The sequence below is a fragment of the Ciconia boyciana genome, chromosome 2, assembly GCF_034638445.1.
Source record: "Ciconia boyciana chromosome 2, ASM3463844v1, whole genome shotgun sequence".
Lineage (NCBI taxonomy): Eukaryota > Metazoa > Chordata > Aves > Ciconiiformes > Ciconiidae > Ciconia > Ciconia boyciana.
The window spans coordinates 62,515,859-62,538,714 of NC_132935.1; the positions used below are offsets into that span (position 1 = coordinate 62,515,859).

General features: G+C 34.6%; 1 protein-coding gene across 3 annotated transcripts in view; it reads right to left on the bottom strand.

Annotated features, from left to right (window-relative positions):
- Positions 1-22,856, bottom strand: part of RTTN (rotatin) — a 90,128-nt gene that overhangs the window by 34,100 nt on the left and 33,172 nt on the right. For 2 of the 3 annotated variants that reach the window (XM_072852813.1, XM_072852815.1), the window contains exons 21-33: positions 20,751-20,868; positions 20,374-20,470; positions 19,499-19,567; positions 18,956-19,144; positions 17,628-17,867; positions 14,394-14,538; positions 12,493-12,647; positions 11,049-11,268; positions 9,115-9,243; positions 6,737-6,844; positions 5,947-6,105; positions 4,500-4,571; positions 893-1,085 (exon numbers count right to left, since the gene is read on the bottom strand). In XM_072852813.1, coding sequence (XP_072708914.1) covers positions 893-1,085; positions 4,500-4,571; positions 5,947-6,105; positions 6,737-6,844; positions 9,115-9,243; positions 11,049-11,268; positions 12,493-12,647; positions 14,394-14,538; positions 17,628-17,867; positions 18,956-19,144; positions 19,499-19,567; positions 20,374-20,470; positions 20,751-20,868 — 1,894 coding nt within the window. The remainder of the gene's footprint in view (positions 1-892; positions 1,086-4,499; positions 4,572-5,946; positions 6,106-6,736; positions 6,845-9,114; positions 9,244-11,048; positions 11,269-12,492; positions 12,648-14,393; positions 14,539-17,627; positions 17,868-18,955; positions 19,145-19,498; positions 19,568-20,373; positions 20,471-20,750; positions 20,869-22,856) is intronic. The other variant, XM_072852814.1, reaches the window with a different exon arrangement.

Sequence of the window (22,856 nt, forward strand, 5' to 3'; positions counted from 1 at the left end):
TGGTAGGGGAAATAGCATTCCTCTTCTGTTCATGCTTCTATGATACAAGTTTAACAGAAGCAGACCTTCAAGAATTGTTTAAATCTGTAGCCTTAGAAGACGGAAATACAGAAACTTAGGCACACAAAAAAGAAAGAAACCCAAAAAGAATGAACTTATTAATTTTCCCTCCTTTGAACAGTTTTTACTGATTGAGCTCTCTGAAGAATTTCCCCACTTTCTAAACTTAAGATCATAATACATATTTGGACAAGAATGTGGGTTCCCACAATGCGTCATAGTAAGACTTAGAAATATTGTTCAGAAAATGATTAGTCAATACAGAAGTTAGATCTGAAATACTCCAAGGCTATACAGGTTAGGAAAAAAAAAAATTCAATCCAATCTGACTATTATATTTGATCAGTCTATGAATTAAATTATATCTGAATGTCTTAGAATGCAGCTAACTTCAGCATATTAGAGTCCACTCCTACTCATGTATCTTTGAAGTTGAACACATCAAGAAACAGAAGTTTTAGAAATAGTCCATACATTTCTTTTTCCTAAACTTTCATTGTATTGGTCTGTCATAAAGTCACAACTGTAAAAAGTACTTTACCCCCAATATTTTGCAAGAAAATGTATTGCAGAACCAATTACATCTTTGCCATTTGTAACTTTCTGAAGATGTAACAGCTCACAGCTTTTTCCGAGATATGTTAAACTAGTGACTTATCTACTTCTTAAATCCTCAGAGCAATATTTTGACTTAACAACATATTTAAGTTCCTGGTTTATATATTCATTTTCAGTTCCATTTTTAGTAAGAATTGTTTGAGATAAGTTACATAAAACTAGAAGTTATTTAAGTAGGTTTAAAATACTACAAGATTACATTAACATCACTTACCAGTTATACCACCTTTTTCTGTGATGAGGTTGTCTTCCTCAGAAGTATTCAAATCAAACATATAACATCCTAGGTAACAGTGTTTCACCATGTGATTCACATGTTCATAGAATTGGCAGTGATGCAAAAGGGCCTTCAGCGCAGGTTTTCCTGTCTGAGAGAGGCCAGATTCTTCATCATGTACACAGGGACCCTGAAGACATGAAATTCACAAAGATCATTTCTTTAAAGGAATCTTTTACATAAAATAAACTGTCAAAACCCTCCAAATTAAGCCTAATACTGTGTATGTGTGTATACACATAGCTGGTTTACAGGCTGTAACTAACATTCAAAAAAATCAAATGTAGATTTTAAGGCTGAGCTAAATCATAATGTATTACAAAAACTGTAATGATTTAGCAAAATGGAAGTAGTTATTTAGTTCCTGAGAAATTTGTTAACAGCTAAGTAGACAGCCATGGAAAGCTATAACTGGATGGTTTTAATACAGTGTGTGTATCAGGAAACTTTACAACTTTAATTTATCATTTAATTCTTACAGATATCAACTACTGCAAAAGTTTTCTTTAGAAAAAGAGCACACTCATACTAAGATAAGAATAAATATCCTGAAAAGATCATCCTGTTCTAAAGTATACTGCCATTATACTACATCTATCCATGTCAATCTACTATGATAAAAGATTTATTTAGAAAACAAGATATAAAAAGAAAGAAATTCTCTTTGAAGAATGGTTTTCAGTCATTTCTTTTTAAATACTGACTTCAGGGAAAAGTTTATAGAGAAGTGGATTTACACCTGAAAAGAAAGACTTCGTCTTATTTCAAATAAACAGTTTGATTTGACTGCCTTTGTTACAGTATTTCTCCAGTGTTTTCTATGGTAACAAAAGAAAACAAGAAGTTTTATTAAGCTACAACATAAACTGTTTTAGAGTGACCACAAAAATTAGAAGTGTTAATTGGCAAAAGAACCCAGACTGAGAAAAATTCAAACCAATTACATTCTGCAAGGCAGTTTTAGGAGGTATCTTGCAGTACTTCAAAAAGAATCTAGTTAAAATTATGGAAAGAAAATTTGTCAGTGCTAATTAGAAACTTTCTTTGGCAGTCAGGAGAGAGCAGAGGTAGATCAACTACAAATAAGTAATCTGAAAAACAGTATTTGTCCCCAGGAGGCTCTAGATCTCCCCCAACCCCTCCATTGACACTCAATACAAGCTTATGTTCCAAGAAAACAAAACACAACAAAAAACAGATCAAGTAGAAGCAGTAAAACTATTTTGTGTTACAGGGCAAGTTGTAACCAGAGTTTTGGATGGCTACTGCTCATTCTTTTTGGTTTCTGTAATATATAAACATACTATTTTAACTATTTGCCTTCTATGCCAATTAATGGAGAATCAGATATGACAGTTTGAAGAAGAATGTAGTATTTCATGTAAACTGTTTACGATGAATTATAAAACCATACTTGTACCCTGTCAGCAATATACTTAGACTGTATCAACTATGACAAATGCATACTTTGGAAATTTTGTTAAATTTAGTCAAAATTTTACTATCCAGAACTGTCTTTGCCTGTTTAAAAAGCTATGCCAGACACTTTGTTGTACAACAGGAGCCCTGAAGGAGCTACTCATCAATTACATCCTAAACTGCTCTGACTTCAGCAATCTTCATACAACACACTATGTTGCAGTCTTAGAATACTTTACACAGGTTGACTCTACTCATGGCAAAAAAATTCCCAAGCAGATCAACTAGATAACAGCAAGACTATAGACATTCTTGTGAAGATACTGGACTACAAACTATTAATGGCCTTTCCTTTTCCAGCCCTATTTGCCTAAGGGGTAAAATGATGATGTTCTACTTTGGCTATGGTACGTTATTCCTACTATTCACCCAAATCAACTTACAGCTCTCCTTTGAACTTGCTTGCATTAAGGTCAATAGACAAACCATCTTATTCAGTGCAAGGGAAAAAAAAATGTAACTCTGAAATATAGAATTTGATCCTGGTGGCCTCTTACAATGTTAATTGTTGTTTGTATTTCCAACAGTTTTAATTTACCAGTTACCATGAAGTGTTGTTTGATAATAAGTGTTCATGCTGAAAGATATTAAGTGATGAGCAATTTCCATTAAATTGCACTTCTTAATAATAATCACATTGACTCAAAGCTTCTATTAATTGCACTGGAATTCATCCAGAATTCTGCAACTGGATTCAATTTTTGTCACCTCACCATAGTCGTTGAAATGTTTAAAAAGACTAAAAAGCAACTTTTAATAGTTTATATCGACAAGTTACAATGGCTGCCCCTTGTAAATTCCCTGCTATTATGAATTGAAAGAATTACTATTTATATTGATAAAATATAAGTAATAAGCAAGAAGTCTGAAACAAGGGCCAGATTTGTAAGATTACCTGAACATCCTCCCTTATGATCAGATGTAAAGGAAAGATAAGACATACTGTAAAATGCAGGTCTGCAAGAAACAGCATAATTGATTTTGGCTGCGGCTGAATCATAGATAACTTATCCTAGTAAAATAGGAGCACTATTTTCAGTGCTAACGATCTTTTGCAGAAAGGAACAGATAGAATATGGTTACATCTGCAAATTTGTTCAAAAAGAACATACACTGTACCATTGTTCTCATATAGGTACGATCTCACATACTGGAAGGAGCAAGATGGACAGAAAGAACAGGTATCAAGGCAACAAAAAGTGAAAAATGGGGAACTAAGATCCAAAGATCTTTATGTAAAATGAACCAGACTTGCATGAGATAACTGACTCAAGATCAGAACTGGAAAAGTCTCCAGGGGATCTTATCAGTTTGTAAAAATATCTGATGAGAGAAAGTAAAGGGAAACAGATTCTTCTCATTGGTATCCAGTGACAGGACAAGAGGCAATGAGCAAAAATTCAAATACAGGAAATTCTATTTAAACTTAAGAAAAAAAGCTTTTTCCCTGTGAGGGTAGTCCAACATTAGAACAAGTTGCCTAGAGAGGTTGTGGAGTCTCCATCCTTGTTGATACTCAAAACCCCACTGGACACAGTCCCGAGCAACCTGCTCTAGTTCACCCTGCTTTGAGCAAGGGGCTATGTTTTTAAGAAGCGTTTAAATTGACTTAAGCAATAAGCTGCTTCACCTTTATTTGGAAACTATTGTTTCTGATCACTTACATATTTCTTTTAAAACATTTTACAAAGATCACATTCTCAGAATTTCTTCTTCCTATACACCTCAAATCATGTTGCATTTCAAGTGTGTGTAAAATAAAAATGACCAATTTCTATCCTAAAACTTTAATGATACTATATAAGTGAGCAAGTTTCCTAGGAGCCCAAAGATACTATGTTCATGAAATGCAACATATATACAAACTAACTTTGGCTCTTTTCTTGAGCTTGCTGGAAGTTTGAAAGGAATTTGTCTATTCATAAATTTCTTTTTCCAAAATGTCACCTTAGACATGTAATTTTTTTAAAGTTTATATTTTATAGGTATACTGACATAAGTTTTTGTATCAAATAACGTCTCTGTGACACTGTGACCTTTCTCATCAAATGTAATAGTCACTCACTTGCCAAATACAATCTTTCACATCTTCTGTAGGAATTGGAATCACAAGGAGATTTTGTAGAATAAAAGCAGCCTGAAAGAAATTAAAGCATCAATATTGTCATCTAGCCATCACAGTTCAAAAAAACCACATTGGATTGAACACCACAGTCTACAAATTATTCCATTGCTTTAGATGTATGTCGAAACACATTGAATTTTCCCATTCATGCTGGGGGAAAAAAAAAAATAATAATTAAAAGGATATAACCTAAAACCCCTCAAACTTCACCTACAACAGATGTCATTAGGGCATGGTACAAGAGAAGGCTGGTAAGAAAAAAAGACAAGGAAGAGATGGAACAGAAATCACTAGGAAACGAATTCATTTTTTTATTGAATACTTTCATCACTGTTCCAGTACAATCCTGTTGAATGAGCATTACATAACAACAAGTATTGCAAAAAAAACCTGAGCAGAAAAACCTGGATAACTGCTGTGACCCTTTACTCTATTCTTCTCATGTATTTTTTTTAAATTATTATAAAATAACTGGGACAATGTGGGGGACACATTGGGACACACAGACACACATGTTCCAAATATTTTCCTTTCTAAATACATGGCATGTGTGTTTTTCTAATTTATATTACAAATATTTCACATTTCTATGTGGGTGGATTGAAACTGCTTTTTTCATATTTTATCAATCTTTTGTCATTAATTTGACTCTTATGAGACTACGAAAATGATTTGGAAGTTAAAAAAAACAACAGTGAAGCATGCATTCTCAAAAGCATTTTGCACAAATAAATTCAAAATATTACTTCGGAATATGTAATTAGTCGAGCAACAGAGCTGGGAAGAAACTAACCCACTATTTGTCACAGTTGTTTTTTCTTAGCCATTGGAAAACAAAACCACCTTACAACTAGAATTGATAGAAAGGTGCAAAAAATGTGTACACAGTTTAAATATAGTATTATATAGCTCTATGTGCTGTTCTACCAGGGTACAAACTTTAAGTTCTCACAAATAAACCTTAGTGCCTAGGCAAATTAGATTTCCTCATGTCTGCAATGAAGAGACATTTACTACAGATCAGGTGAAGAGTTTGTGCCAAAGTGTTCATAAATTGAACAAAACAGCCATTAAAATCTGGGCTAATTTGTTATGCTTTAGCAACCTATTTGTCTGCATGAGTAAGCCTTAGGAGTTTTTATGCATTCACTTGTATTGTTTAGATAATTTCTGCTTTTACACTAGTCATCTGTAATTGTCGCTTCTTGAGTAATTCTAAATAAGAAGCTAAACATTTATTTTAATTAGGTAGTCTTTAACTTACAAAGCAGTAGGTGTTGTGGAGCACCAGAAAATAGATATATAGAATAAAAAAAAAAAAAATCTTTTCTCCTTAAAGAAAAAAACCTCGACCATCTAAGACAGTAGAAGGACACACGAAACATACCTCCCTGCGTACCATGCTACATTCAGATTGGTCCAGAAGGATGTTTATCACCGTTCCCCACAGCCCTCCTGAAATGTTCTGGCAACTTTCTGCTAAAGCAATACATCCTACTTCAAGAGATGTAAGAGCTGATCCTATTCCAAGTGCTGTAAATCTGACCTAGTACATATAAGCACAACACAAAGTGATATTTCTTACAGTAATTAGCAACACATTTCTTAAATTATGAAGTTGTATCAACTGAATCTGGAGCTTAAGAGATTAATGTAAAAAGTATCAACCTCTTTTCCTATATTTCTGTGGCCCTATACTCATAATCATAACTATGTGTACGTAAAAAGGACAGAATAAAATAGATTTTTGAATACTTAAAAATACTAAGATAGACTTCAATATTCTTCACTTTTTACCACTTAAAGAGAGTTCCATTTAGCAAACTCATATATTTTAACAAATTTACATCAAATACATTTGCTCTAAATTTGTAGTTTATGTAAATGTTTCTGCTTTGCAGCTAAGTAACAGCAATGTCAATGAAAACTGCCTATGAATCATGATCATGAGTGACTACTGAAAGCATGGAAGACAGAGGCTGTAGGGAAGGATTTCTCAGATGTTCATTATGGAAACATTCTCCCTACTTTATTGTTACTGTTATTTAGGATATAGTGAGTAACGTTATAAATGATGCAAAACAGTAGTTTCAATATTAAATAAATTAATGAAACAAAAATTTTGCAAATACTTAAGGGTCAAAATAAGATACCAACTTAACATTGCATTAACTAACCTCAGGGTCTCTATCTACCCATAAAGGAACCAGCCATGCCAGACCCAGCTGAGAATGAACTTGTTCTTCACTGTTATCATAAGGCAAAGACCAGAGAGATATCCAGTCCTGATTAGAAAACAGAAAATAAATTAAGAAATTATTTTATAAATCTTTTAATGCCATGCCAGTCTACCAACAGCCTGAGCTACCAATTATATACTAAAACACTTTAAATGCACACAACACTGATATTCCAGGAAAAAGATTTTGATTCTACCTCTATAAACATGTATTTAACCTGCTGACTTCACCTAATGAATAAAATTAAATTTGTGTCATCTTCTTCATAGAATTAGGACAGCAGTGCTAAAGAGAGATTAAATATTTTACTTAAAACACTGGGATAATAATTTCTATTCAAAATTTACTCCTTACATTTTTATTTTTGCTTATTATTAATATCTGTCTTTCTCTCTTGTATTATACATGTGCAGAAAACTACCAAATAAGAACATGCAATTATTTCTGTGACCATAATTCAGTCTTTTTCTTCATGCACCTGCCACGTGATTAAAGTCATGCAGACTACCACATACCACTTCGCTGCAGATTCCGTGAAATCATACTTTGCAAATTAATTTCTTTAGCTCAGGTTAAAAAAAACCAAAAAAACAAAAAACAAACCATACCTGCAAAATGCTTTATTTAACCATGGCACTGCACAAACAATGCCTTAAGTTAATAATGAATTGTGACACCTAAAATTTTATGTATGTATCTGCTGACCATCTCAGTCCTGTGTATTTTTACACAGTAGATGACTGATGTTTCCTTTGGAGCAGCATATTTTGCATGGATTTTCTCAATACACACAATATTAATTACAAAAAGCACAGTATTTTACAATCTTTGAATTTGGGGAGGGAGGGCATTAAAATACAAAATGAAATACAAAGCATAGGTCAGCAAAGCACAACCAGTGAAATGATACCATAGCAAATAAACAAAACATTGCAGCAATTCTAGTACACCCTAAGTATATGGTCTATTTCTCATGTACTCCTACAAACATCTGTAAGTAACTTCCGTCCATCAGTATGAGCTAAAGGGTCTTATGTCTGATTTAACAAGGTGTTTCTTTTAATAACACAGAATCACAGTGGTTCAAAATACTGCTAATGAGCAAAAAAATAATTTGCTTTAACTAGTTTTAATTTCAAGTCATTAGACCATGCATTTTAAGTTACTTTTTTTTTTTTTTAAATCACAGTTATCCAGTGTATACCTCTTGTATAACACTGCTTGCACAGAGGAAGAAGGCTAATTTTGTATATCTCTTTCCATAAGATTTGACACTAAATCACATGATTGTAAACAACAGCCAGGAATTAAAATTTCTTTGAGAATAAAAGTTATTAGTACAGTCTAGACAGTAACACTGTTGTACACAGAGATTATGATTTATAGCCACAAAAAGTGCCACCTATCATATGCTACTATACATATTATTCTACAAGAACGATAATAAAATAAAAAAAAGAATCCGTTCAAGTCCAATCCTTCATCCATGCGTTATGATCTAATTCTTTGGAGGCTGCAGTCTTCCTGCAGTGTACTTAATACTCTGTCCCCCTGCAATTTTAATAAACTTTGTCAGCACTTAATATCTTGAAGAAGAGTACAGAACTGAAGAAGTAGACACCTGGAATTTAGAGAAGCAGGTATACTGCTATTTCTAGTTACCTGTGTACTTGATCATATTGAAAGGTTTTCACTTGTGGCTATCACAGGTATTAACAAGAGTGGATTTTAATTCTCAAAAATGATTACACTAAATTGTTGAATTTGCTTTAACTGCTTCAGGATGAAGGCCGTTTGTAAACTCTCAAAAATTTAGCTCTCAAAATATGCACATGGACACAGAGCACAGATATGAATTTTGTTAATAAGTAATGATAGCTCCTTTTATAAGTTAGACAATCATTCTTTCATGGATGTCATAAATCCTTAAACTTATTCATCCTACATAAAATCCTGATTTCTCATTTTTTATAAAAAGAAAATTATACCTTATTCTGAAAGAAGGGATTTCTAAATCCACAGAATTATTTGCAGAATAATTTCAGTAAGGCTAGAACTGAATATTCAGCTTTCTTGTATACTATACTCTATATTATTCATTTATCTAACATTATATACCAAAGGAGATTACCAGATTTCTTTTTTTTTTATTTTTACTATCTGTTGCCATATAAGACTTCTTCCCCCACCACATACGAAAATCTATCATTTAACTTTAGCTGTTGAAAATAAAATAAAATATAATGTTGAAAATAAAATATATCTGTGCATAGGCCTCACAAATGACAAGATAAAGACAACTGTAATGCACTCACCGTATCCTTGGCTTGAGCCATCATTTCATGAGATAAGTGAAGCAAGCAAAGAACTGTGCTTTTCGTAACACCTTTTCCCATGAAGGACATAGCGTTTCCTCCCCATTCAACATAAAATGATGAGATGACCTAGGAGTGGGGATACAAGTTCATGGTAGCTTTACTGTAAGCAGTATACAGGTAGAGTACAAACTGTCTTACACACTACTAAATTATAATTTAAACTCACGAAAAGGTGGTAGCTTTTTAGCTGAATTTTACAGAATTTATTTATTTATGAGTCATTTGGTGATGCAATGGTTTCCTATATGGTTAAACTTCTGAAAATCAGTGGTTTTTATTTGCTTCTTCACATGAAAAATGCAGTCGACCTTAATAATAAGCACAATATTTAATAGAAACCTGAAAGTTTGTTTTTGATTGAAAAAGTTCATTTATTGTACCCAGTTTTTAATACTATATTTGGAATTAAAAATATAATTTCTTTTCAAAAATTCTGTGTTCCAGAAAAAGGGTCATTTATATATTTTATTGTGATTTGAATTAGAATAAATATATCAGCTTTCTCTATCAAATTCTAATGAACAGAAATAAAGGTCACTAGATCATAAAGTAAAATAAACTCTCTGACCAAGTATCTAGCCATACATGTTAAAATAAAAAGCATGCTGTTTTCAACAAAACATGCCCAAAATTATTTTTAAAAAAATTTTAATCTTAAGACTTACACTTCTACATGTATTTTTCTCCCCAAAGCATGGTGATTTAAACCTCTCCATTTCTGCTATTGTTCTTTCTTTCAGCGTCCTACTCTACAGGAATTCTTTCAAACCCACTTTCTCCCCTCCCCCCAAAAAGAAACCTACATTTACTTTCATATTTAGGCCAAGTAAAGCTGAGTAATTCTTCTGCACATAAAGCTTATGCTTTACTAGTTGATTTCATTCCATAATATTTATTATTATTTCATCCAGTAATAATCTTTCTTTTGCATGACAACATCTATAACCTTGGTGCCATTTTTAGTCTAGACTTCAAATCACAGAACTCGTCTAATCAAATAGCTCTAAAATATTTATTTCTACTCAAGAAATCTTGGCACGTTAAGACTTCCCCCTAAAACACTATGTCTTTTTTTCATCACAAACGTGATTATCATCTGTATACAAACTTTCCAGACACTTATCTGGTTGCTATTCATATCATTCAGAATCACAAATTAATTAAAACTACTTTAAAACTTTGTCAAGCCTCTACCAATGCAACAAATACATTTTTGTATTTGAAACTAAAAAGAAAACTTCTAAACGTACCTACCTTACTGAATACCTGTAAAACAATCAGAAAGCCAGATCTGTGCTTTTCCTACAGTTATAAGAAGGCTGGAGTTTTCAAAAGATGTAATTTTAGGAGCAAAAACTAGTTGTCTATCACATACATGGACTTAGCAAGCAAATAAGAACACTGAAAACAAGAATGAAATTTTGGCCTCCCAACAACTGCAGCATCTTGAACTACCTCTTTTCTGCTTTGTGTTAATAACCTGCCTAACAAGTTCCTGTTCCCCTAGACCACCTTTCACACATGGATTTTGCCTGTTGGAGAATATCTTGGATTTTTCTTCTTAGCATTTCAGTTATTAAAAAAGCCACATCTATTTTTCATCTTGCTAAAACTAAAGTCACTTTATATTACCTCTTAAACTGGGGATGAAGGTACACACAATACAACAAATCTTTGTAAGTATAGATGCACGTCGCTCAATCTAGTCTTCAGTTTTTTGCTATTTACCTAGCAGAAAAAAGCATCTTTCCCACACCTGTTCCTAGTGATAATATTCACTAAAAGTACATCCTAAAACTTACAGTGTCATTAGTTATGCAGTTCTTTACAAGCATTCAAACCAAAGCAAAGTTATAACATAAGCTACTTACCTCAAGAAGACCTGTTAAATATTTCTTACAAATTGTGACAGGTTCAACTGCAGCAGAATAGGTACTCCAGTCTGGAAGTGCAGTAACATGAACCATTCCTCGTAATGTTCTCTCCAGTGAAGGAAGTCCGTAAAAATGCGGTGCATCTGTTAGCCTTAAGCATTGTAGCAGCTTCAGAGCCAGCTCAGTTCTGAAAGAGCCAGCAAGTTCCAAGCCCTCTCTGGTTTAATTGTAAAAAAAAAACAAAAAAAAAAATCAGCTGTCAACATGAAGCTATTATAATGAAACATTTTACAAGAGGTCAGTGCCTCATTCTTCTTACTGTTAGTCTATGAGTCCCAGCATCTCAATTAGTTACTATTGCCCTATGCACAGAAAAACATGGAATTAAATTTGACATTTCTAGCTTCACCCAGGTTCTGAAAGCATAATATTGCATATGATTATAACAGGGCTGCTTAACCAAAAAAGGACAAATGAGATATAATTCTAATTATTAAGGAGCATGTTAAATAAAGAGCAGGAGATTGAAGACGATGGATAACATAACCAGAAGAGCTGCAAAGCTTAGTAGCTACACTTATGTTTGTTCTGGTTCAAGAGACAATTTTAAAAATACTTCTTGCAAAATACCATCAATCTAGAATTCAGGTAGACAGGAAATACAGGAGTGTGAGATACAACTAGCAGGGATTTCTATAATTCTCCCTTTTCCAGCTGTCAAAACTTTTAGAAAATTAGTAACTACATGGGAAGAATGAAGAGGTAACATTTTGAAAGTATCTTTACAAACAGTTATGTTGTGGCACTTAAATAAACAAATATTATCTTAAGCTGCAATTTTAGTATCTTTTAGAATACACTTGGACAGAGAGATTTAGTGTGGGAAGATGTTGTATTAGAAACTCGGAGAAAAAAAACTAATAGAAATTCATTTCTGTGTTTGCTTGATTGACAGAAAAATGTTGGAACTTCATGCTGGAACTTAGCTGTCGTAAACAATCACTAACGTGCACTGATATACTCTATTAGGCCAAAAAGCAGTTCAACTAAAATAAACGTTTGTTGATATTTCCAATATTTCAATGTTTTACTTTGCTATAAATAAATGGTACAAAATCAACCAAGTTATCATTTGCTTGTGCAAATTGCCAGCACCGAAAAAGAAATAGCCCATCTTCTCCCTGCAATCAGTTTAATTATCATTTGCTGAAAAAGTGACCACTAGTACATACTCTTCCAAGTTTCCTAGTTAATTTCCTGATTTTACTGTGAAAAAGCCTATCTAATGTTGATCTTCACTTCAAGAGCAGTATATTCCATTTTTACAGTTTAAAATGATTGAGTCGTGATGTAATTATATTCAAATTCTGACCGAGATAAGCAGCGGTAAGTATTATGATCCCTAGTCAGAATTACACGGGCAGGTCCATTTACACTGTACCTGTCAGTCAGTGACACGGAACAAAATAACAATGTGTTAAAAAGACAAATGAGTTCTCTATCCAGTTGCTGCCTGACAGCAGTCTCCATTTCATCTATTTCATCCCGCACTTTGGATTCTGGTCGCACCAGGAGGCCCAAAAGGGATTTTGGCTTCTAAAAGAAAAAGAATAAAAATACAGTCACATAATGCATTGTGTAAATCCTGTTTTAATACCCACACTAAAGCCATTTTTCTGTTGAGAGCTTGCAAATCACAGATTATATATCACAAATTCCATGATTGTTTTACTAAGAAGTATTTCTGTAAAAAGCACAGTAAAAAATTCCTATAATTACCTATTACTTGAACCTTGAATCTACTAAACGCCATAAAAGAATCTACTGTTAAGGCCTTTAAAACTTCCTGACATTAAGCCATGATACAGTGTATTTTGAAGCATGAAAGAAAAGTCAAAGTTATATACAGCAATAACCTGCAATAAAAAAACAGATCACAAAAACCAGAAAACACATAGTAGAAATATTAGTTCAAGATGTATCTTGTATGTCTCAGTTGCTTGAAAACTTAAAATCATTCAATATAAAGATTTTATATTAATATATTGAATGGGCCATACTTACAAAATTTTATAGGATTCCCAGTTAGCCATAGAAATTGAAGTACCTGAATTCTATAAGTAATTGAAATTAAGTCTACTAGCATTTTTTTCAAAATGTTTAGATTGTATTTTAAAATGGGAAAATGCAAGTGCATGAAGACTGTACTTAGTGTATGATATCCTCTGTAAGACCAGGAATGATATTGCATGTAGGCAGTATGCCCTTGCTTGGTGTAGAACAGTACTTTGCAAACTTCTAAAACTGCAGCCATCACTTTTATCCTTGGCATTTAACTATTGTTTATATACAGCAAGATTGAATTATTATATCTTGAAAAATATAATAAAAGTTGTTTTATACTGCTTTATGATGTTAATTTCCCATTTGTTTTTATACTTTCCAATTTTACACATCTTAAATGAACAGTATTGGATAGAACAGATCTCTCAAATAGAAAGCACAGGAGTCTAGAAAAACTGAAAAGAAAAAAAAATTACATTCTTTCAATATTATACATGCATTTAACTACAGCAACTGAGCTGTACGCTCATACTACCTTCCTCATGCTTATAAAAATATTCTACTTAGACATATTATAACCATTTAAAATCAAAACTTAAGTGACAGACACACTGAAAGCAAAAACTTCTGTCCTAGCTTTCAATTCTTGTTCTTAATGCAAGACAGATAGTGTTCATTTATATCTCTCTGCCAAACAGAAGGTTCCAACACACCTGTATGGAACCTCATCCAACATACCTGTATGGAACCTCATCCTTTAAGTTACACAGGTAATACATATACAGTTATGTAGCTAAGCATACCTTATACAGCTGTATATGTATGCACACACATACGTATGTGTAGTTACATAGTTAACCATATCATATAAGTATATATATGTACATACAGAGCTCTGCAGAGAGCTATGCATAGTTAACTGTAATTATACGGCTCTATACAACCATATTACCATAGTTAACTATACCAGAGCAAGACACACATAGGTAGATGTTTTTTGCTTCTGGCAAACAATATTTGAGTTTGGAGAAACAATTCATATACCAAGTAAAGGAGAGAAGGAAATTTACTCTTGTTCAAAGTTAAACTTCCCCAAATACTAAAACCGTAGCACTGACCACAAAGCAGCAGACATTAATACCACAAGATCTGCTATTTCTTGCTTTTGTTGAGAGAAGTCATTTTCCTTGAGGAACTCACCACAAACAAATCAGCCAAACAGCTCACAGTTATATCATTTCTTACAATCTACAGCTAACTACTTAGGTATATTCTCACATTTTTAAGCAATGATTTCAGGATCCACTTTAGATGGTCTGACTCCAAACTTGATCTCTGCACTCTAAGCAATTTGTTTAAAAATCTTAAGACATCTACTAAAAGCTTCTCATCCTCCGCAGAAGCTGGAAGCACTTGCAGAAACCTGCAATGCAAACAAAAATATTTACTTTCATACTTGTAGCACTTTAAAAGAGAGTTTAAGATCTCAGCCTAATAGGACTGAAGTCACCTGCAAACGTGGAGTTATGTAGAGTAAATACATATACTACATATATTTACATATAGCAAATATGGAATTATATTAATTATATTATACATGCCATAATATATATTAAATTACATACATTTGAATACTTTTACATAAAATATTGACTATATTAAATTATACTTATATACTATTACACATTTCTTGTGTATTAGTGTAATATAAAATTGTTACATATATTAAAAAGTGTATTTACATAGAGTAAACATGGAATTGCATATGGTGAAAGGTAAAAAAAATCTGAACAGGGCCACAGACAGGAAAGAAAGGTCATTAGCTATTAAATACTAGCAATTAATAATAGTAGCAAAGCCTACCTATGCATTTTAAATAATGCTTATTTTAAATATAACATTCTTATTTTTTACTGGGTTTGTGTACGTAAATTACAGAATTACATAATCATTGAGGTTGGAAGGGACCTCTGGAGGTCACCTGGTCCAACCCCCCTGCTCATGCAGGGACACCTGGAGCTGGTTGCTCAGGACCATGTCCAGGCAGCTTTTGAATATGTCCAAGGATGGAGACACCATAAGCTCTCTGGGCAACCTGTGCCAGTGCTCAGTCACTTTCACAGTAAAAAAGTGTTTCCCGATGTTCAGATGGAACCTCCCGTGTTTCAGTGTGTGTTCATTGCTTCTGGTCCTGTCACTGGGCACCACTGGAAAGAGCCTGGCTCCATCTTCTTTGACACACTCCCTTCAGGTACTTGTACACATTGATAAGATCCCACTCTGAGCCTTCTCGTATCCAGACTAAGCAGTCCCAGCTCTCTCATAGGAAAGATGTTCCAGTCTTTCATCGTCTTTGCGGTGCTTCGTCGGACTCTCTCCAGTATGTTCATATCTCTTGTAGTGGGGACTCCAGAACTGGACACAGCACTCCAGGTATGGCCTCACCAGTACTGAGTGGAGAGGAAGGGTCACCTGCCTCAACCTGCTGGCAACAGTCCTCCTAACGCAGTCCAGGATACCATTAGCCTTCTTTGCTGCCAGCCATTGCTGGCTCATGTTCAGCTTGGTGTCCACCAGGACCCCCAGGTCCTTTTCTGGAAAGCTGTTTTCCAGCTTGGTGAACCCCAACATATACTGGAGTTGTTCCTCCCCAGGTGCAGGACTTTGCACTTCCCCTTGTTGAACTGCATGAGGTTCCTGTCAGCCCACATCTTCAGCCTGTTGAGGTCCCTTTGGATGGCAGCACAACCCTCTTGGCATATCAGCCACTCCTCCCAGTTTTGTAACATAAGCTTTGTAACATAACTGAGGGTGCACTCTGCTCCATTATCCCAATCATTAATGAAGATGTTGAACAGGACTGGACCCAATATTGATCCCTGGGGCACATTGCTAGTTACTGCCTTCCAACTGGACCCAATATTGATCCCTGGGGCACAATGCTAGTTACTGCCTTCCAACTGGACCTCATACCACTGATCACCACCCTCTGGGCCCAGCCGTTCAGCCAGTTTACCATCCATCTTACTGTCTACTCATCCAGCCCATACCTCATCAGCTTCTCTAAAAGGATCTTATGGGAGACAGTCAAAAAGCCTTCCTGAAGTCAAGGAAGACAATATCCACTGCTCTGCCCTCATCTACCAAGCCAGTCACTTCATTTTAGAAGGGTATCAGCAGGCTGGTCAAGTACAACTTCCCCTTCGTGAATCCATACAGACTACTCCTGACGACCTTCTTGTCATTCATGTGGACAGAAATGGTTTCCAGGACTGGCTGCTCCATCACCTTCCCAGGGATCAAGGTGAGGCTGACTGGCCTGTGGTTCCCTGGGTCCTCCTTCCTGCCCTTCTTGAAGACAGGAGTGACATTTGTTTTCCTCTCATTCTCAGGCACCTCTCCCAATCAACTTGGCTGACCAAAGTGGACATGAAATTACATCAGCCAGGATACACTCTGGGTGCATCCCATCAGGGCCTATGGATTTATGTACGTCCAGTTTGCTTACATATTCCCTGAACTGATCCTCTTCCGCCAATGGTATGCCTTCCTTGCTCCAGACTTTTCCCCTGGTCTCTGGGACATGGGATTCCTGAAGGCCAGTCTTGCTAGTAAAGTCTGATGTGAAGGCAGCATTAGGGACCTCAGCCTTTTTCATGTCCTGTGTTACTGGGACCGCTGCCCCATTCAGCAGCAAGCTCACTTTTTCTCTAGCCTTTCTTTTGTCACCTATGTACTTACAGAAGCCCTTCTTGTTGCCTTTGACGTGCCTCACCAGATTCAATTCCAGGTGGGCTTTTGGCTTACCTAACTGCACCTCTGCATGGTCAGGCAATGTCTCCATATTCCTCCCAAGTTACTTGTCCCTACTTCCAGTCTCTGTAGACTTCCATTTCATCTTTGAGTTCTCCTTGATCAAGGACCTCCTTGTTCATCCACACAGGCCTGCTGGCATTTTTGCCTGACTTCCTGCTCAACAGCATGGACCACTCTTGAGCTCGGAGGCAGTGATTGTTGAGTATTAACCAGCTTTCTCAGGCCTCTCTTCCATCCAGAGCCTGATCCCATTACACACTAACAACGAGATCTTTGAAGAGGCCACAGTTTGCTCTCCTGAAATCCAGCACTGTAATCTTACTTTTTGCCCTCACCCCTCCTCTCAGGATCCTGAACTCTTCTACCTCATGGTCACTACAGCCAAAGCTGCCTTAAACCTTCACATCCCTAACGAGCCCTTGCTTGTTCGTGAGCATAAGGTCCAGCAGAGCACCTCTCCTCGTTGGCTTCTCTGTCACCTGGATCAGGAAGTTATCACTGATGCTCACCAGGAATCTCCTGGATTGTTTATGCCCTGCTGTGTTGTCCCTCCATCAGATAGAGGGCACAACATATATATATCAGAATCAGGGGTGCATGGACAATCAATTCCATAAATTTGAAAATATAAAAATTAGGAAATTTACAATTTAAGCATCATAATCTTTAATAGATTTCTGTAGTCACTATGCTTACCTATTTATTGCTTTTTGCCAAACAAAGCTCTTCAAAGTGGTTCTACAAGACCCGGAACTGCATTTTAATGCAAGTCTGTCATTCAGAATGTAAAAACTAAGCCTAGTGAGAGCAGCTTTAACATCCCTGTGGGATACTGCCTTAATGATTGAATTCAGACAATCCTGCAGTCCATAGTTTGTGTGAGTTATTTTGAGTATAAGAATGTCTTCTGAGGATAGTTTTAGTGAGTCTAAACATCTGAAAAGGCATAAAAGAAAAAAAATCATTAACAGCCAGTATCTTTACAAACTATTTCAGTGAGTGTTGACTCCTTCACTTCCCAGTTCAAATGAGAAGATAAAACACAAATTGCCTTAAAAATGTATTTTTTTTAACCAATCCTTTCTCCTCCTTTCCCCTGTCCCAAAAAACCCCTAAAACCAACAACAATAACAAACAACCCCACCACATTTAAATCCTGAGCTGTTTGGGTTCTTTGGAAAAATGGCACCTCTCAAAAAGTTACTTGAAAGGTGTTCTTCACATTGTTTGTAATGAACTTTTCCTCCACACTACTGTAAATGTTGGCCACTTGGACCATACTATTTTCCTATTTTAAGAGATTGCTTTGTTTTGCCTGAGGGAACTTAAAATTAAAATTATTTATCAAATCAACAACTGCAAAGTTTCCAATGGCTCAGAACAACACTATTTAATAATAAAACTTGTAGGACTCCTTAAGGGACACAAGCAAAAACTGAAAAATTGTCAAGATGGACAGAGATATAGATACAAGCATTTCAGTTCTATTAAATCAAGAATCTTCTAAGACGTTGAGTTCTCTATACAAAATAGTCTCAAAGAGAGAAATGATGCTTAATCAAGAGCTAACCAAAGGATGTAAAGGGAATTTTCTTCATTATATACCATAATTAGTATTACCATTAAAAGGAATAACTATTTTAAATTTAAATCCTCAAGGAAAGAAAGAGAAAAAGTAAGTCATGCAACTATAAAGGGGAGAAAAGGCAGCTCCCTAAAAACCCACAATGACTACAAAGAAACAGCCATAGACCCCAATTAAAATTGTTTGAAATTAGTCTGACCATCAATAAAAGTTGGATCAAGCTCTAGACTTCATGTATAAATGCAGTTTAGGTAAAACATTAGCTGTGACAACATGTCTACAGTCTCTTGGGATGCGATCCTTTACGTTGAAAAAGACAGCATTCTCAAACCAGTAACAACTTGAACTGCTGTTTGAAGTTGAAAACCTATTTAAACTTGATGGAACGCTTATTTAATTGAAATCTATTGGGATTTAAAATCAAAATAAAATGGCTTACGTTTCTGTTTCCTTCTCATAATTTATCAGTTGCAATAGGTTTTCAATCCCATGGTACCATGACAGATTCCAAGCCATCTTAAGCATATCTGACACAGGTTTCATAGTCAAACACTCAGAAGACAATAGCAGCACAACAGTATTAGGGCTAACTACATGATGAGCAGTGATCCTGACTGGGACATGATACCTAAAAAAAAAAAAAAAAAAAAAGTGGTGGTTGTTTGTTTTGGTTTATTTTTAATTAAATGCTCTACAAGGATGAGCCTTTAAATTTGCAGATAAAGTTTTTGAAACTCTTTTTCAGAAAACAAAGACTTGGAGAAAAAACTCCATGTTTAAAAACGCAGACAACTTTGGATTTAACATCTTATGTTTCCCTAATGCTTCCCTTCATCCTCCCACCTCCATACTTCAGGAAGGACAACAAATGGAAAGAAGCAAAGTTAACTGTAAAACAAACAACCAAACAAACAAAACAAACAACCCCACAACACAAAACACCACCCTGCAAACAAACAAGAAAAACCCCACTCACCCATACCTTCTAACAACAGCAACAGGTAAACTGAAGGCAGGTAGGCCAGTATCATTACTGGTTATGCCATCAGCCCTGCAAGAGATTAAGTTATAGTTATTATTCCCTAATTTTAAACTTCAATTTTCTACTAATGTTACACTTACTATTTCTTTATTATTCAGATATACCTGTATTTTTTCCTCCAGCTAGCTCTTTAGTAAACCATTGATGAATAATTTGTATAATAAACAATGCTTCTTCATGATTATGCAATACGGATAGATCTTAGATCACACACATACAGAATACTTGTTGCAGATGTACTGCACATAAAAATGAAATTAAAGATAACATACCAAAGCACATGCTTGTTTCCTTTTTTCTATTAGAGAAAAAAATATGCGTTATAATTCTTTTCAGTATATTTCATGTGTGTGAATTCTAAAAGCATATTTTTTTCTGAAGTATATGCAAATTTCAAATAATAAAATATCATAAGCTGAGGTCTGTTGTTTTAAAGACAACTGCTACACTTAAAAGCCAAAGTAAATAGGAGAATTCTAATTAAGTTAAAAAATGCCTACAGCTAACTCTTTGATTTGTGTAGTTTCCATTTATGGAAAAGATGGATTACAGACCAATCAGGGTTTTTTGAAAATTAAAGTAAACTTAAAATTAACACTGAGGTACAAAGTATCTATACTGCAAAAATATGCCAAGTAGACCTATACAGCATGCAACCCAAATATCGAAACAATTTGTTTGGCCTACAAATATGTAATTTTGGATATATAAATGTTTGGGTTATAATTTGTTTGGATATACATATAAACTTATTTTCATTAAAACCTTACATTTTGACCAGAGAATATGCCATTAAATAACTGGTTTTTTCATACCATGTTTCTGTTCTTGCTACTTCATCAAACAACAGAAGACAAAGCAATACTGTAGTTTCAGTTAAAACAGCACGATCATTTTGGAATATCAGGGAAACTGAATAAAATAAAGATATTTAAAAACGTGTTAGGAAAACATTGACATTTAAGAATACATAGAAGGACACTGGTTGAAAACAACTGATTTCCACAGTCATTTTGCCAACATCTTCAACAGATGCTGCAACATGGGTAACACTAGCACACAATGATTTATCTTTTAAATATTAGAGACTCAAGTGATCCAAGGTTCTTAAGAAGGCTTTTGGTTAAACATCTAACTATATTTTACACATTTTCTTTCCACATATGTATTAAAGTCAAAATAGAATCTTTACCTCTGAATAGCAAAAGCAGTAAAGATGATTGCTGTGCTAGGGACAGACGAACAACTGGATCAGCATACACAAGTTTGCGTAAGAGTGTTAAGCATGGTAACACTACGGATTCCATAAGCTGCAGGAACAGAGAAAAAAATTAAATACAGATAACAATTAGGATAATCTATTATGAGATGCTTAATACAAGCTGTCATGTTATGAAGCAATACATTCCACCATTTATAGTAGAGATACCTAGAACTTTCTTAGACAAGCACATTTCATCCAGATGATAACTGCATATTCATTAGAAAATATTTATTCACTTCAGATTTTATTTTATTAGTAATTGATGGTCATTTTATTGGTCTCTGGCATCATAACACAATTATAACGTTTGCTTCCAAAACACGTATTTTTAAGAAGCATATATGTGAGCTGAAGGATTTCCAAAAAACCCCAAATATTTACAAGCATATAAGCTTATTCATTTCTTTTTAAATGCAAATAGCTTATTGTATCACATTCCTTTTCCGGGTTCCAGTCCTTCAGATCAGGAAACCTAAGAAAGGAAAGCAGCTTGCTAAAAGTTAAAGTATCAGTGAATGGCCAAAAATATGACCAAAGTCACTGCTCCTAAGAATGAGAAGACAGTATGTCTTTCAGAGTACCATTACTTTGCTTGTCTGAGGTTCTGCCTTTAAATTTTGTTTTGTAAACTGCATCACCAAGTAGAGTTTAATTTAATACTGAATAAACAAAAGCCCTGCTTATTTAGTATGGAAAAAGTGTTTTGCACAGCTATATATAAAGCCTTATTTAAATGGTGCTTTTTCCATCTGCTACGTCCTTTATCCTTTTCTTGGTAGCCACTTTTCTAAGAACATGCAAGGTTTTTTGTTTGTTTTTCTTTTCTATTGATTTTAGGATAAAATTTAAAAAAAAAAATTATTTGAGGGGAGAACCAGAATCTGGGCTAGATTCTCTCAGGATGGTGTCCTAATGACTTATTTAATCAAAACTACATGGTCTTTCTTTGACGTAATGAAACTAGCAGTCCTTTGTGTTTAGACTAAGCTATGTCAAACAAGAGGTAAGCAGTGCTCCTACTTAATTTATTTTCTATTCTGGTGAATAGCTCATTTTCTTGGGAAGTAGTTTGAACTGTCAGAGCTTGAGAGAGCTAAGGATGGGACCTCTATGGTGTTCAAGAGATAGGAGTAAGACTGCTTAGTCATTTTGCAGAGGAAACATTTTACAGTTATTTTACAGAGCAGACCATTTGGGATCCAAAACTTCTAACAACACAGAGCCAACAAACAAATTTCTGAATGCTAGCACTTGAAAAAGTAGAATTTCATATACAGCTGTTGGCTTACACTCTCCTGCTGACTTGATCTAAACCATTCATTGTTTGACATGTGCAATTTTAGATTTCTCCTCTAAAATACTCTGCAACTTTCATCATGTAAAGTTTGAACATCCTGTTTGGTATAAATAGCCTCTGTTCCACAAGCCATATGTGGAAAAGAAAGGTGTCACAGCCCCTAGAGAGTTGTTGCCTGTGCCCTTCCTGGATTAAATTAAAGTTTATAAAGGGCTAAAAACTTGAGAATAAAGTTTATCTTAGACTCTTAACTGGCTATGAAGGATCTGCTTAAGGCAATATATTTCCCATGCTTGTATTCCTGTATTATTAAGTAATTATGCTAATATCTACTCACTATCCAAAACAAAACAAAACAATAGTTGCATTACTCTGTACCTCTAAAAAAGGTAAGATAATAAAAGACTGACATTAATAAAAAAAGGAAGTAAAAAACCCTGAAGAACCCAATATTTAAATTTCTCCAACTGGCTTTCAGTGGTTTACAAAAGTACTCATATTCAAGCTATCATAAACTGGACTAGACATTCCTTAATGCTACAGGGGTAAAATAATTTTAGATACTGAAAATCTGGAAAAACACATTACCATTACCAAAGAAGAATGTGATTTTCATTAATTTGACAAATAAGAGGAATTCCACTAAGTATCAAGCTGTTCTTTTCTCTTGTACATTTTTGTGAAAGAAGTCATTACTATATAAAAATTCTCATGGTTTCCTAAAATAACTCAAGGTT